The sequence below is a fragment of the Capra hircus genome, chromosome 18 (genome assembly GCF_001704415.2).
Source record: "Capra hircus breed San Clemente chromosome 18, ASM170441v1, whole genome shotgun sequence".
In the NCBI taxonomy this organism is placed as follows: domain Eukaryota; kingdom Metazoa; phylum Chordata; class Mammalia; order Artiodactyla; family Bovidae; genus Capra; species Capra hircus.
In genome coordinates this window covers 10,004,562-10,021,844 of record NC_030825.1, presented here as the reverse complement: position 1 = coordinate 10,021,844, position 17,283 = coordinate 10,004,562, and the positions used below count along the sequence as shown (strand labels likewise).

The 17,283-nt window shown below is 46.2% G+C and overlaps 1 protein-coding gene across 1 annotated transcript in view; it reads right to left on the bottom strand.

The window, feature by feature from the left end:
• Positions 1–17,283, bottom strand: part of HSD17B2 (hydroxysteroid 17-beta dehydrogenase 2) — a 99,466-nt gene that overhangs the window by 11,763 nt on the left and 70,420 nt on the right. Inside the window, exon 3 of the mRNA XM_005691832.3 lies at positions 11,138–11,323. Coding sequence (XP_005691889.2) covers positions 11,138–11,323 — 186 coding nt within the window. The remainder of the gene's footprint in view (positions 1–11,137; positions 11,324–17,283) is intronic.

Sequence of the window (17,283 nt, the reverse complement as noted above, 5' to 3'; positions counted from 1 at the left end):
GGATCGAACCCTCATCTCCTGCATCGGCAGGCGGAATCTTCACCACTGAGCCAGCAGGGAAGCCCCAGGGACTCTTTCCAGCCTTCACAACTGCAAACCAGCTATCTCCCCTTGGTGGAGCCACCAGGAGCGCAGCATCCCACCCCCTTCTAAATCTACCAGTCTCCCCTACCCAGTCTTTCTGCCTCGGGGAACTACTCAGTGACTCTGTTGTCTGGCAAGAACAAGCTCCGCACTCACATTTGTCATCAGCCTGGGGTTCCCTGTCTTGGACTTCATGGTGTAGAGGGAACCTTGAAGTTTCAATCCTGCAGCCTACAGAACTGTGAGGCCTTCCCCGACCCCCACCCCCATCCCCTAAGGTGGGGCTCAGCCCTAGTCTTTGCCTGACTCATTTGGTGCTGGACAAGCAACAGGGTAGTAACCTTTCTCTCAGTTCCAGCAGTCAAGTGCTCTTGGGGTCCTCTGAGGAAGCACAGGGCCTCAAAGGCTCCTCATATGCGCAACGATCCACACCTACCAGATCATCTTTTTCCTGACCGAAAGCTAACACACGGCTTTCCAAGTGGATGTCCTGTAACACAGGGTGGAATAACTGCGACTTTTCAGCCCGAAGCTGCATAGGTAGGGTGTGATACTTTGATTTATAATAAATGTGTATTTGGTCATGGCCGTTGTTTCTGGCACTGGGGCTTCTAAAGCCCCGGGAGCTTTCTAAGGCAGTGGTCCCTGGCCTTTTTGGCACCAGGGACTGATTTCATGAAAGATGATATTTCCACAGACAGGAGGTGGGGGGTGGGGATGATTTCAGGATGATTCAAGCACATACATTTATTATGCGCTTTATTTCTGATCTAACCCCGCCACTAATCTGACAGGAGGTACTAGTCTCAGGGCTGGCTGTTGGGGACCCCTGCCCTAAGGGGCAGGAGCTGCAAAGGTTAGAGGAGATTTCTCGTGTTAATGAGGCAACCAACAAAACCCTCGCCTAAGGGTGGGGCTAGGCAACCCACAAAACCCTCACCTAAGGATGGGGCTGGTGGCCACTGGATTCAACCTTGTGATTATAGGGCTGGAACTTTTGGTTTTACCCCCACCTCCATCTCCAGTGAGGGGAGAGGGGAGATTGAGATCAATCATCAATGGCTAATTATGTAGTCAATCACGTGCTCTAATGAAGCCTCACGAAAGCCCCAAAGGAGGGGGTTGGGAGAGCTTCCAGGTCAGTGACCACATGGAGACTGGCTTTCAGAGAGCGTGGAAACATCTCACCCTTTCCCCATGCCTTGCCCTGTGTAGCTCTTCATCCGGCTCTTGATCTGTATCCTTTAATATCCTTTGTAATAAACCAGTAATCCAGTGAGTTGAGCTGCTCTAGCAAATTAATCAGTCCCAACAACGGAGTAGTTGGTACCTCTGCTCTACAGCTCATCAATCAGAAGCACAGATGATAACCTGACTTGTGAGCAGCATCCACTGTTTGTTTGTTTGCCCCCGTGTTTGCCTGATATGTCCTGGTTTGGTAACCTGGAAGAGTGAGAATTCAGAGAATATACAGTAAAAGACCTCAGTACCAACCCTCATTCCATTGCTTACCAACTGGATGATCCTGGGCTAGATGTGCTTAATCTAAAAGGAATTAGTCTCTGGATCTTGCAGATAGATGTTAGAACTGAATCCAAAGTGGGGATGGTGTGGGAGGGTGGGGGTTTGGGGGACAGTCCTATAGCACTGAGCTCTCAACCAGCGGGACCTGATGCTATATCCAGGTAGAGAGCGTCAGAATTGAGTGGCATTGTAGGCACCCTGCTGGTATCTGAGCATTGCTTGTTGGTGTCGGGGAAACTCTTCTCTGTGATTTGGGACCAGGCGCAGGACACATGTATAGGGGTACCAGGGTCCCATATCCACAGCAGCTTTCTCATTCTCTAATATCTTCCCAAGACAGTACTCATGACCTTGTCTCAGGAGAAAGTAGTGAGGGCTCCCAGCTGGTTTCTGCTTCCTCCAAGGTCAAGTGAGTCAATTCAACTAACAAAGTCCAGGAAATTCCCTGGCAGTCCAGGGGTTCCCTGCTGAGGGCCAGGGTTTAATCCCTGGTCAGGGATCTAAGAATCCCCGCCTCCATCCTCCTCCCCGCAAAAAGGAACAAAGTTCATTACAACATTGCACCTTTCCAACTCAAGAACACAGACCAGAGCTTCCATGGTGGTCCACCGGTTAAGATTCCATGCTTCCACTGCAGGGGTCACGGGTTTGATCCCCTAGCTGGGGAAGTTCTGCATGCTACAAAGTGCGACCAAAAGAAAAGAAAAAAAAAAAAAAAAAGAACACAGACCAACCCAGGAGAGGTAGGTTTGCTTACCTCGTTTAGGTATGGATAACAGAAATTTGAGATTAAGAGCATCTCCCCAGTCCCTGGGGGTTTAACAGACTGCTCAATAACAAAAGGAATATCTAAGACCTTGTTCAAAGTGTGATTGAGAAGCAGTGGCAGCAGCTGGGAGTCTATTAGAAGTGCAAGCCCTTGAGTTCCACTCCAGACCCACTGAATCAGAAATTCTGAGGGTGAGAGCAGGAATTTTTTCTTACTGTGATAAAACACACAAAATGTAAAATTCACCATCTAAGCCTTTTAAGGTGTATAATTCAGTGGCTTTTAGTATGTTTACAATATTGCACAATCAACAGCACTGTTTGGTTCTGTATTTTCAATGCCCCCAAAGGAAACCCCTTAACCATTAAGAAGTCACCTCTCACACCTTTTCCCTCCAGGCCCTGAGAACCACTAACCTGCTTTCTGTCTCTATGGGTTTGCCTGTGTTGGACATTTCACATAAATAGGACTGTCTCAACATGTGGCCTTTTGTGGCTGGCCTCTGTCACTTAGCACGATCTTCTCAAGGTTCACCCTTCAGTGTATCAGCGCTTTGTTTCCTATTGTGGATTAATAATATTCCACTGTGTGGACAGACAACATTACGTTCATCAGTTCATCAGCTGATGGACATGTGGATTGTTTCCACCTCTAGCTATTGTAAATAATGATGCTATGAAGACCCGTGTACAAGTTTTTGTTTGAACACCTGTTTTCTGTTCTCTCAAGTACGCACTTAGGAGTAGAATTGCTGAGTCATACTGTAACTCTATGTTTAATGTATTGCTGCTGCTGCTGCTAAGTCGCTTCGGTCGTGTCCGACACTGTGCGACCCCATAGACGGCAGCTCACCAGGCTCCCCCTTCCCTGGGATTCTCCAGGCAAGAACACTGGAGTGGGTTGCCATTTCCTTCTCCAATTTAATTTATTGAGTAACTGCCAAATGTTTTCCACAGAGGGTGCACCATGTTACATTCCCACCAGCAATTCAGGAGAGTTCCACTTCCTCCACATCCTGGCGGATCAAGTGTTGTTTTCTGATTTTTCGTGACATCACCCTACTGGGTGTGAAATATTACCTCATTGAAGTTTTGGCTTCCTGTCATTGTTTTTAAGTAGCCCTCTTGCTGATATTAATGCATCCAAAGTTTAAAAAACATTGTCCAGGGATGAGTAGCATTCACGTAGGAACTAGTTACGAAATACAGACTCTTAGGCCCTCTCAGACCAATTCAGTCAAATCCTGCATTTTAACAGGGCTGCCCAAAGAGCAGAGTCATTGGGAAAGACCCTGATGCTGAGAAAAATTAAAAGCAAAAGGGGACGAGGGCAATAAGGATGAGATGGATGGCATTACCGACTCAATGGACATGAGTCTGAGCAAACTCGGGGAAATAGTGAAGGACAGGGGAGCCTGGCGTGCAGCAGTCCATGGGGTCACAGACAGTCAGACACGACTGAGCGACTGAACAGCAGCATCAACCAGGTGATCTCCGCGCACAGTGTTTGAGAAGCACTGATGCAGGCGACAGCCCTAAACTGCTAACACTTCCTCATCATTGCTTAAACATACTAGAGTGAGGGTCTGTGGTTTTCCTGTTTGTTTCGAGGTTTTTTTTGGCCCCCTCCCCATTTTTGCCTGGTATCTCCTTGTTTGGTAGTCTGGAAGAGTGAGAGAAACACAAAATTTGGAGTCAAGAAACAGACCTGGGTACCAACCCTGACTCAACTACTTAGCAGCTGGATGATCCTGGGCTAGAGTGTTCTTGATCTAAAAGGGATTAGTCTCTGCATCCTGTAGACGTTAGAAATGAATGGCTTCAAGTATGTTAGCATCTAATCAAACTCAGCACGAAGACGTTCACTCCATCTTGCTCTCCCCTCTCTCCCGCATTGTCCTATGCTCGCCCTGGCTAGTTTTAAGGAAGTAGATCTCATCTTTGGCCTCCTCTCACATTACTGAGCAGCTGAGACTGGCTGAATGATATGCCAGATGGTTCCCTTAAGGCAGCTAGTTCGGCAAGGGAAAAAAAAAAACAGAAATCCAGGTATGATCCCATAGTCAATTTCTACTGACTCGGGCTTCCTGGTGGCTCAGTCAGTAAAGAACCTGCCTGCAGGACAGGAGACACGGGGTTCAATCCCTGGGCTGGAAGATCTGCTGGAGAAGGAAATGGCAACCCACTCCAGTATTCTCGCCTGGGAAACCCCATGGACAGAGTTGCCTGGTGGGTTATAGTCCCTGGGGTCACAAGAGTTGGACACGACTTAGTGACTAAACCACCACATGGACTAAGTCAAAATGAACTCAAGGTTGGATCTGCCGATACCTAGAATTTGTAGACTTGTAAGACTCTCTGTGAGGCCAATGACTTGGGCGCAAAGTTTTTCACGCATTTTGAAACAGCTTGATGTGATGGGTGTCAACTACAAATTGGCACTTGCCAAGATCGTTGCGAACAACTGAGCAAGGGCATTCACCATCTGCCTCGGTGAAGGCTGAACCCTGCACTGTTGCAACTGTTGACCTTTAACACCCGCCAAGGGAGTTCAGCGTGGAGTAAGGCACTCTGTGCCCCTGAGGGCATGGGCCTTTAGATAGATGTTTTAGGGACAGATTTTATAAGCTCAGTCTTTGCATCTCTTCCTATCTAGAAAAGCAATAAATCCCTTCATGGTGACATCAGATCCTCTTGGCTAGCAGAAACCTTTTTGTAAATGAATGCTTAATGGTATTGAGCTCCCCTCTTCACCAAAACCTTATACATTGGCCTTCCCCTACTACCTTTTTTGGAACAGTCTCTCAGAACTATCTGAGGTGCTGCTTTCCGGGCTGCAGTCCTCATTTTGCCCGCAATAAAACTCAACACGCAACTCTCAAGTTGTGCATCGTTTTAGTGAACTTGGGCAACCATTACTACCTCTCGGTAGAGAGATCCCTGTTGCTAGAGTGACTCCTGCAACTGTGCTAAGTGCTCAGAACCCACAGTGCATTTAGTTCCACGGTTGAGACCGGAAATTCTCAGCTGGGGGTGATTCTGCACCCCAACCCCACCCCCAGCGGACACGTGGTAATATCTGAAGGTTTCTCCACCCTGTGGGTGGGTACTACTTACATCTAATGAATCAAGGACACGTGTTGCTAAACATCCTACAGTGCATCAGACAGCCCCCCACAGAAAGAATTAGCCTCCCCAGAAATATGAGTAATGTGGAGGCTGGGAAATGCTGCCTTAGACTCGGGTGCTATGTCACCCTGTCACGACAGAAGACGAAAGGGACCCATAGACAAGTGGGGTAGCCTGCCCTCAGGTCACCCAGCTAGTTTAATACAAGAGCGCAGTTCAGAGCACAACCGGCTCAAAATCCCTGAGGCCTGTGTCGTTTCGATAAGGTTTGCTTTTAGCTGTTCTCACTCAAGCACAGCTTGCAGCATAACACAGGTATTTGCTCTGCAGTTTCTTAAGAGGACAGCTGGCCAGAAAGGACCTCAGACCTCTCAAACATAGAGATTTTTCACCTGCCCTTTGTCCCATCAATCAGAGAGTCTTTTCTCACTTCCTTCAATCCTTGGTTAAATATTCATCAAACTGCCTTGCCGGGATTTAGGTTAAAGAGCCATCCTATTCTGAGGGAGGAATGAGAAACGAACTTGCTTACAGGGCGGGGGGAAATGTCCTCCCGGGTAAATTGTGGTCAAATCTGGAAGTAGTAGCCTATTGGGCTTATCTGCCCAGGAGCTATAGTGTGTGATAGGGAGCAGCAGGATGAAATGCCATGAGTGTCACAGTCAGGCGTGGTGATGCCAGCAGCGGGCGAGATGAAAAGCCACAGGGGCGCACAGAGCCAGCCTCTTCATGGCAGATGGCCTTCGAGTCTCTGACTCTGCTACACGCCAGGTTCAAGGCTGCCGCTTAACTCCATGTCATTTCATCCCATCTCACCATGGCCCTAAGAAGCAACCATCATTTTTATCCCCTCTGTAAAATGCACAAGCTGCAACTCAGATTCAGAACTTTGTCCTGGGTCACTCCACTGTCAGCGAGAAAGACAGGCTCAAAACCCACCTAATTTATCCCCACTCAGCTTCCTGGCTTTCTCTCCTTTTTGAAACCTGATTCTACCTATACAGCTACATGCTGCCTCTCTTGTTCTTTCTCTTTCTTGTTGCTTTCTTTGGAGAGGGGGAGATGTAGGAGGAAGGGGTGTATTCATAATGTGATCGACTGCTGTGTGCATCTCCTGGAGAAGTCTTTAAAGAAGCAATGTTTCTGCCCTGCCCCAATCCTGGAACTTCCTGTCTACAGGAGTGGTTATACTGACCCTCTTTACACCTGGGTATGGGGGTGAGGCTAAAGCTTACAGATTAGTAGGCAGAGGAACATGGTAGAGGTGATCCTTTGGGAAAAGTCTCTGACATGATGTTAACACAAGATCTTACCTAAATCAGTGGGAGAGGCAGTGACTTGGTGCATCAGAACATGGGGCCAAAGTTCAATCCCAGTTCTAGCTGGAGGGTTGGTTTATGTAACTGTTCTGAAACTTGATTTCCACAACTGCAAAAGGAGGAGACTAACACTTTGCAGGGTTGTTGGGATCATATCTCTGATGGCATCCCCAAAATGCCTGAAGCCTAATAGTTGTTTGTGTAATTGCTAAGTCATGTCTGACTCTGACCCCATGGACTATAGCCTGCCAGGTTCCTCTGTCCATGGGATTTTCCAGGCAAGAATACAGCAGTAGGTTGCCATTTCCTTCTCCACAATGCCTAATGGATGCTTCCTAATAATTATTACCATCTATTAGATATCTGCTATATGCCAGGCACTGCTCTAAGTACTTTCATATCAGTTCTATTGGTCACAACTGTCCACCTTCCAGCCACTCTTTGACTCTGACCCTCTGGCCTCCCTCTTATAAGCATTCTTGTAACCACATCAGACCCACCTAGATAACTCAGGATGATCTCTGCCTTTCAGATCCTTGACTCAATCATACCTACAAAGTCCCTTTTGCCAAGTAAAGTCACATGATTCAGGTCCAGGGAATCACAGCATGGATATATTTGAGAGATCATTATTCACTACCAGACCACTTGTCTATTCACAGTGTCCTGAGACACTGTCTTTGGGGTTACTTGCTATGCAGCCTTGGATAAGTGGAACAGAGTTATCAGTTCCAGCTTAGCTCCTCCTGGCTGAGGCAAACTTCCATGATAAATCTACATGAGATTCTTGTCATGAAGAAGGTGGCCTAGGTGCCATGCTCAAGACAACCTGAAGGGTCAGGGCAGCCAGGAGCTCCCGGGAGAACTTTGGAGAACGCTTATTAGTGACTGGCGCTCTCTCTCTCGCCTTACCTCCATCTTCAAAATGAGAAAAAGACCAGCATGTACTCCCAAATAAGTACATTTTCCAAAATTGCTATTACATTAGCTTTGCCAAGAGACTCATCACCAAGCTGTCATCATCTTGGATGTTAATTTCTGTGGATTAGTAGTAGGCTATATGCGGTCTTTTACACATCCCATGACTTTTCTGATTTTTGTGTTACAGTCTAGCTTCTTTTCTCCTTGCTTAAAAGCTCTTCCATTGTTCTGCAAAACACTCATCAGCAAGCTGCAAGGAATTCTGCTGAATTCCTCTGCTCCTCGTCGATAAGGTAGATTGTATGCGTGGTTTGACATCTTTGGCTCCTGTCTTCTTACAAACGCCTGGGCTGTCAGGGACACATGCTTCCTGTCTGCTCTGATTTCATGCTACTGTTCTAACAACTTTATAAAATACCCTGGGTGATTTCTGAGTCCTGTAAATGCACCCACTGCTGGGTTTTCCCTGAAACATAAGGATTCGGAGCTGGGTGTGATGAAGGAAGACTCCGCACATCCTGGTGGATGGAGTGAGAGGCTCCGGTGGGTGACTGGCTGAGAGCAAAGGAGAGAAAGGCACCGGGATAAACAAACCAAAGAAAGCTCGAAGCTCTGAAACCTAAAGACCAGGAGATGAACAGAAAGAAGTCAAGAGAGCAAACTTTTGAGTTGCTACTAGCGAGTGTAGCTTCAAACATGTTGACTTGATGATGACGGTAAAATAATGGAATGGAAATAATTGAGGCTAGGTGTAAAGGTTTTGCACGTCTAGTGGTGAGAATAGGAGTGAGATGTGTGATTTAATACTCAAAAATTTTCCTCTAATGGAAACATGTGATAAGTGAAAGTGTTAGTTGCTCAGTCATGTCTGACTCTTTGTGACCCCTTGGACTGTATCCCACCAGTCTCCTCTGTCCATGGAATTCTCCAGGCAAGAATACTGGAGTAGGTAGCTATTCCCTTCTCCAGGGGATCTTTCCAACCCAAGAGTCAAACCAGTGTCTCCTGCATTGCAGACATACTCTTTACTGCCTGAGCCACCCGGGAAGCCCAAACATGTGACAAGTCAGTTCAAAGTCTTGGCTTAAGGACTTCCATGGTGGTCTAGAGGTTAAGACTCTGTGCTTCCAATGCAGGGGTGGCCAGGGAACTAAGATCCTACATGCTATGTGGCATGGCCGATTTTTTTTTTTAAGGCTTAGAAAAGTTTTAGAGGCCAAGTAGAAGATGTATGAATGGACATCCTCATAGTATAAATTCATCACTTGTCCATTCATGCATCCATTTTTCCATTCATTTGCACCCTTGCATTTTTTCATTTATTAATTGAGCTTTTACTTCATGCCAGACACTGGGCCCATAACAGATAGTGTGCATATTAGTGAAATGTAAAATAAAATCTTGTGAATGAATGAGCAGCTCAAAGTTGAGAACAGAGGAAGAGAAAAGCTTTCTTGTCACTGTGTCAACCAAAAGGCAATGATAAGTCATTTCAGTAAATATTTGTTGAATGAATGAGGCAAAGGAGCATGTGAGACTTCTAGAAGTACCAGACTGAGGAAATCGAAGTTTTTGCAGAGGTCAAAAATGTAAAGGCTCAATTCAGAAGAAAGATAAGGGTGAAATACTGCCAATGTGTTTTCTCAGGATTGGTTTGCTTTAGCAAAAAAACTGGAAATATTTTGGGGTTCTCATAAAAGTTAAAATACAACACTCATTGCTCTTAACCATCTTAGACCTCTCTCTCTCCATCCTTTCCCCTCCTCCCTCCCTCTTTTCCTTCCTTCTTTCCTTCCTTCCTTGCAACTAGCAGCATTAATGTTTAAAGTGTTAGTTACTCAGTCGTGTCCAACTCTGCGACCCCATGGACTGTAGCCTGCCAGGCTCCTCTGTCCATGGAATTCTCCAGGCAAGAATGCTGGAGCAGGTTGTCATTCTCTTCCCCTGGGGATCTTCCTGACCCAGGGATTGTGCCTGGGTCTCCTGCATTGCAGGCAGAATCTTTACTGTCTGAGCCACCAGGGAAAGTAGCAATGTTAGCAACACACTCAAATAACTGTAAAGCTCAAGGAAGTTGCTAACTTAGAACCAGGGAAGAAATATCAGGGACAATATCAATTGTCTAAAATAAAAAAAAAAAAACCCTTCCCCCTTGAAACGTAAAGAAACCCAAATCAGACGAACAAATAGTTGGACTTCTATTTTTTTTTTTTTAATCTTTCTCAGAACCAACTGATCCACCAGTGAAGATCGGCATTCCTCTATGCAAAGACAGGATCCTGGAGTTTAGAGCCCACCCTCTAGGCTTCCCACTTACCCATGCAGTGACTTCCCCAAACAACCCCCTGGACACCACTAAAAGCCTACTAAGGTTCTGAGGAACCCCAGTTTGTAGGTTTATCATCTATAGCCTTTACTATGCTGAGGTAGGTCCCTGCTATGCCCATATTTTGAAGAATTTTAATCATAAATGGGTGATGAATTTTGTCAAAGTCTTTTTCTGCATCTATTGAGATTATCACATGGTTTTTATCTTCCAATTTGTTAATATGGTGTATCACATTGATTGATTTGCATATACTGAAGAATCTTTGCATCCCTGGGATAAACCCAGCTTGATCATGGGGAATGAGCTTTTTGATGTGTTGCTGAAATTGGTTTGCTAAAATTTTGTTGAGGATTTTTGCATCTATGTTCATAAGTGATATTGGCCTGTAGTTTTCTTTTTTTGTGTTGTCTTTGTCTGGTTTTGGCATCAAGAACCCCAGTTTGGAAATATCTATTCTAGGAGAAAGAATTTGACATCACCTGCATGAGCATTTTTTTATGGAAGGGAGGTGTTAAACCCTTGACTTGTTAACTATCTGCCCTTTGAAATGGAGAGAGATGAGAAATGTCACACCCTGTCCCAGCTATCTTGAGATTGCAAAACGATGGGAATAATCTTATGGAAAGTGCTAGTTGGCAGCCAACAGAGATACGCAGCACCAACAGTGCCAAAAGAGTGAAGACATGTGCCTACTCATTGTCCACGGAGGACAGAGAGTGCAGATGCTGGGAGGCTGGAAAACACAGGTCCTCCCTCGGTCACGCTGACGTGAACTGTATGCAGGGTTTCCTGGCCAGATCTAGGGAGCTTGTGCATTAGCAGTCACGCTGTGAGGATACGTGAGAACCGTAAATCCCCAGTAATGAACAGGTGAGTTAGAAGAGAGGCAAGAGTCAGTACCAGGAAGGTTTTGTACTAAGATCAATGGCAAACACAGGATTGGACTAATCTTCATCCAGCCCTGCATGAGAGTCCTGTTTTCTTGTTCAGCCCACAAAGAATGCTACAAGCTGCATCTTGTAGGACTGGCATCCACGGCCTTGTGGGGGAAAGGCAAGCTCACCTGCCATGCTGCTGATGTTCACCAGCCTCCCCTTGGATTTTCTAAGAAGAGGCAGAAATGCCTTCGTGACTTCCACGGCCCCGAAGAAGTTCACGGCCATGCATCGTTTGTATTCGGTCATGGGAATGAGTTCCCCATCGGTTGGTAAGCCAAGGACTCCAGCGTTGTTGATCACAGCCCACAGTCCTGAGGACAGAAGGGAACAACTCTGAGATGGGGCAATACCAAGAGAGTGGGATGATTTTTAATCCTTCAAGCTTCTAAGTCAAAAGGACCCATTTGAGACTTGAGATCTGGGCAAGAGATCACTTCAACTCTCACACCTTTGTCTTGGGGTTCTCCTGGAGGTCCAGTGGTTAAGACCTCACCTTCCAATGCAGGGGGGTGTGGGTTCAATCCTTTGTTAGGGAACTAAGATCCCACATGCCTCATGGCCCAAGCCAAAACATAAAACAGAAGCAATACTGTATCAAATTCAGTTAAGAGTTTAAATATGGTCCACATTTTTTAAAAAGCCTTGAAAAGAGAAAAACCTTACTCTCCTTGAATACTTGTGAAATATTAAGAAATGGTTTTATGGAGGTATATTCTTTTGCCTCAAAGTTTATTCCAAGTCTGCCTCGAGTTTCTCCCTCAAAGGAGTATGTGGAGGCAGAATGATGTCTCTAGGACATGCAGATTTAAGACAATGTGGCTTACCTGCAGTGCAACAAAACTAGATTCTGTCTTCCTTTTCCTTTGACTAGAAAAGTTCCCCTAGTACAGGGAAACAGGAAAACTAGGGCAGAAACACCAAGAGCTAAGAAGACTGCAGAGTCCTTGAGGTCTGCTCCCTTCCCCAGTCAGCCTGAACCCCTTGACTGACTGGAATCACAAGGAGAGCTTGTTCACACACAGGTGGCTAGCATCCAGCTCCAGAGAAACTGATTGGGGATGTCTGGGGTGAGGCCTGACAATCTGCATCTCTAGCAAGCTCCTAGGTGATGCTGACGCTACAGGCCTGGACTTCATTTGGAGAACCAGTGTCCACAACTGGTGATTTTTCAGCCTTGACTACACATTAAAATCATCTGGGGAACTTTTTAAAACCCTGACACCCAGGCCATACCACAGCCAATTAGATCAGCAATTGTGGGGTAGTAAAGAAAGGGGATCTCGGCATTAGCCATTTTTTAAATTCCCTACATAGATGATTCCAGTGTACAACCAAGCTTCGGAGTCACTGCCCTAAATGGCAGGAGAGTGGTAACCCAGAAACCCCACGTGCTTTGTGGGGAGGAGGGTCTGGAGTCACCTGGGAGAAACAGAGGCAACAGGATCTGGGGCATGTTCTGCTAGAAAGACCTGAAGCAGATTCTCTGAGTTCCCTGAGCCACTGCAGGGTTTAGACCAGTGGTTCTCGAGGCATGGTCCAGACCAGCAGCAACAACTGGGAAGTTGTTAGAAATGCAAATACTGGAGCCCCATCTCAGACCTGCTGGATCAGAAACTGATGATCAGAAATTACTGTTGAAGCTCAGCATTGTGACATAACCTGCCCAAGTGTGAGCTGCATGCCCATGTGTGAGAACCACAGGGATATAGAGGAGCAGAATGAGGCCCCATGCTAGGAAAGGCACAGAAATGGCAGCAGACACCAGCCCTAACTTCAAAGAGGCAAGTAGCAGCCAACCTGCATGAGGCCTGGACAGAGTACTGGACACCTCGGCAGAGTCCAGCATGAAGCACTGGCCATCAAAGATGTGATGTCCCGTCCCTAGGAATTTAGGATGCCACCCTGGGGAAACGAGAGAAAGCTCCAAACGACTGACATGGTTTCCGCCATGTGGCTCAAGATAGAAATGGAGTTGACTTATAGAAAATAAAGTTACATTTCTTGCACAGCTGAGTTGGTGGTCTGACATTTACATGCAGTAATGACTGGGAGCTGTAAGTGAGAGGATGCCTGGCACACAGTAAGAGCTCTACAGCTATTAGGAGGTTGGTGATAGGAGGAGAGGATGCCTCCAGCTAATGCCTCCAAGTGATGGTTTTAATTGACTCAGCCTGATGCATACTTTGACCAGTCAAACATACAGGTGGCAGCTTGAGAATGCCCTGTGACAGGGACCAGCAAACATATCCTGTAAAAGGCTGGATAGTAAATGCTTTAACATTGCAAGTCCTACTCACTCAACTCTGCCATTACAGTGTGAGCAGCCACAGAAATCTGTAAATGAACGGGAGTGGCTGCGTTCCAATAAAACAATAGGGATGTTGACATTTGTATGCCATATAATTTTTATGTGTCCAAAAAATCTTCTTCTGATTTCTTTTAACCATTTGAAAATATAAACATGATCCTGAGCTCACAGGATATACAAAAACAGGTGGCAGATCTATATAATAATCGATATATCTTTACAAAATACTCTTTAAATGACAATGTTAGAGAGAGAGCAGGTTAAGGATGAGAATACGGCTCTTCAGAGGTAATGTGAGAGGGTCTGGTGGTGATGGAACAGTTCTGTATTTTGAGTGGGGTGATCTTGCACAAAACTGCACATTATGAAACTGTGAGCAAGCACACACACACACACACACATGCACACATGCACACATGCACACATGCACACACACACACATGCACACATGCACACATGCACTTGCACGTATAGCTGATGAAATCTGAATGAACTCAGGGGATTACACCAATGCCAGTTTCCTGGTTTTGATATTGTACTATAGTTACGCAAGGTATTAACACTGGGGGAAGCTTGGCAAAGAGTGAATCTACTATTTTTCAAAATAAAATATTTAAAAAAACAAAGAGGCAGGGCCACAGCTTGCCAACTCCTGCCATAGAATTCTAAGCTGGCCAATAAACTTATTATACCCGTAGGGCTTCATAATAGTTTTTTAAAAATTAATATTAATAATGAACAAAGGGATTCCCCAATGGCTCACGTTAAAAGAATCCACCTTCCATACAAGCGACACAGGAGACACAGGTTCAATCCCTGGGTCAGGAAGATCCACCTGGAGAAGGGCACAGCAACCCACTGCAGTATTCCCGCCTGGAGCATCCCACACACCAAGGAACCCGCCAGGCGATAGTCCGTCGCGGGTCACAAAGAGCCAGACATGACTGAGCACGCAGATACCAGGGCAATAACGAACAATGTGTTCATCCTAATTTTAAAATCTGCTATGGAGGGACACCGCACAGTTGCTGGCCCTCTTACAGGAGCTGAGGTTTTCTGGTTTATCCACGTGGCCCAGAGGGTTCTTTAGCAAACATCCTTCTTCGTGATTTTAAATGAACCTGTTCTACTGCTCCACTTTCTGTTTGACTTGAGAGGTTGAAGTCGAGAGAGACCTCGAGAACAGGTAATTCTGTATTGGTGTTGAACTGGTATATTGGTAACTCTGCCTCAGTAAGGCCTGTTCTCCAGAACGCAGGCCCCAAAACAGCATGTAAAGTGTTTTCCAAATGCTCACACCTTGGAAAGCGTACTGATTGGATCCTTTCATCCCAGGACACTGGCATTGTTATTAGCATTTCAAGAAGTACTTCTTTATCATTCACTATGACCAACACTGTCCCGCTGGGCCTCTCTAGATGGTGTTTATTGAATATCTCCTAACAAGACACCATCAGGTCAATAAAAGGGACAGCAAAAGAAAAGGCCAGGAAAATGACCTTTCTAGAAAGCAACTATATTAGTTTCTTTTTTTCTGGGTAGATCAGCTGTGAAGAGGATATAAGGAGGAAGTCTTTGAGGCCTTCATGGAAAACCCCCAAGTGAAGCCAGAACAGGAGAAAGCAAAGCTGATTAAGAGAGGCTGGGTCCTGGTGACATTGCCTGAGTGCCTGGATCCAGACATGCCTGAAACCAACGGGTCCTTTTCGTTATGTAAGCAAAATGCATTCCCTTTATGCAAAGAGCTGACTCGTTTGAAAAGATTCTGATATGTTGGGAAAGATTGAAGGCAGGAGGAAAAGGGGACAACAGAGGATGAGATGGTTGGATGGCATCGCTGACTCCATGGACACGACTTTGGTAAACTCTGGGAGTTGGTGATGGACAGGGAGGCCTGGGGTGCTGCAGTTCATGGGTTCACAAGGAGTTAGACACAACTGAGCGACTGAACTGAACTATGAATCTTCTTTCTTAACATCTGAACTGAACTATGCTTAGCAGTTTTGAATCGGTTATGTCACTTGTATCTGAAAGAATCCTGATGGAAACATAGTTTTGGTTCTTAAGAAACCTGTGGTGAGGAGTGGGAGATGGACATATTTGTATAATAATCCAGTAATGAGGGTGTGTGCACGGGGTAAAGAGTGAGTTTCCAGAAGAGGAAGTGAATGGTGTAGCCTGGATTGCTGTTATGTTTGAGCTAGATCTCCTGTAGAGTGTGTGGTTGGACAAAGGCAAAATTCTAGAGAAATGAAGTGAAGGCAAGAGGGAAGTTTGGATAAGAGGAAGCTGAAAGTACAAAGTCATGAACTAGAACATTCTATTCTGGAAACCATTCATCATTTACTGAGTGGAACAGCAGATACTGCAAATGAAGGTTTTGGCAAGGGCTATTCTGAAAGGTCTTAGAATCCCTGGGAAGGTGTTTGACGGTGGAGGACCACAGAACCGTTCAGTGAGGCAAAGCATATGCCTGGCTCATGGGAGGAGCCCAAGACACGGAGGCTCAGTTTATCAAAGGAGATGGATGATACTCTAAGACGTGCACATTGTACAGACCATTCTCCATCTGGAAAGCAATGGGGAAGGAAATTCGATTACAAAGCTCAGGTGGGAGATGAGGGTCCCGGTTAAACCATAGCTACCCCTGGATAATGAGAAGGGGCGGGATGATAAAGATCTAGGACATAGAATTGACAGGACTCAGGACCAACAGGATGCAGAAATCAAGGGTAAGCTGCAGGCCTAAGTGACGCCAGGTTGTTTGGCTTGAATGACTGATTAGCTGGCAGGGCCTGGGCTTCCCTGGTGGCTCAGACAGTAAAGAATTCACCTGCAGGATACCTGGGTTTGAACCCTGGATTGGGAAGATCCCCTGGAGGAGGGCATGGCAACCCACTTCAGTATTCTTGCCTGGAGAATCCCCCTAGACAGAGGAGCCCGGCGGGCTACAGTCCATGGGGCCACAGAGTCAGACATGACTGAGCAACTAAGCACAGCTGGTGTCTGAGCCAGTGCCTCAGTCATCGGATGCAGGAGGGGAAACTGATTTGCAGACTAGAAGCAAAGGAAAAAATAAGGAGGTCCGTTTTTGACAAATTGAGGCGGGATATCTGGTAACCAGTTGTATATGCCTATAGGTCCTGACATTGTAAAGAGGGCTAGGTTGTTAACACAGATTCAGAAATTACTGGATTAAATGGCAGTGTTTCTCAACTCTGGCAGAATATTAGCGTTGCTGGAGGACCTTTAAAATGTGTTAATACCTGGGACCCCCAAATGGAATCTTTTTTATAGTGGACCTTCCCAGCAAAAGGAGAGCACCAGTACCAGCCTCGCTGCGGAAGGATCTGCTGAGTTACTGTCTGTAGATATTGACTTAACCTGCTGGGGAAAAGTCCCCAGGCCTCGTGGGAATCACAGACGTGTGACCTGTGCTTCAGAAAGATCTCAAGCTTTGTTTAATTTTCCACTGGCATTACCTTAACCTCTTAAACATTTTGTAAACAAGGGGCCCCACATAACTTGCAATTTTGCACTGCTGCTGCTGCTGCTAAGTCGCTTCGGTCGTGTCCGACTCTGTGCGACCCCATAGACGGCAGCCCACCAGGCTCCCCCGTCCCTGGGATTCTCCAGGCAGGAACACTGGAGTGGGTTGCCATTTCCTTCTCCAATGCAGGAAAGTGAAAAGTGAAGGTGAAGTCGCCCAGTCGTGTCTGATTCTTAGCGACCCCATGGACTGCAGCCTACCAGACTCCTCCATCCATGGGATTTTCCAGGCAAGAGTACTGGAGTGGGGTGCCATTGCCTTCTCCGAACTTTGCACTGCATCCCCTAAATTACATAGCCCATTCTGGGTCCACACATAGATATTTTAAGACACTTCCCAGGTGAAAAGTCCTGGTATAGGAAGAGAAACAGGATAGCCCAGGAAACTTGGAGTGGGGTCTGGGGATGGAGCCC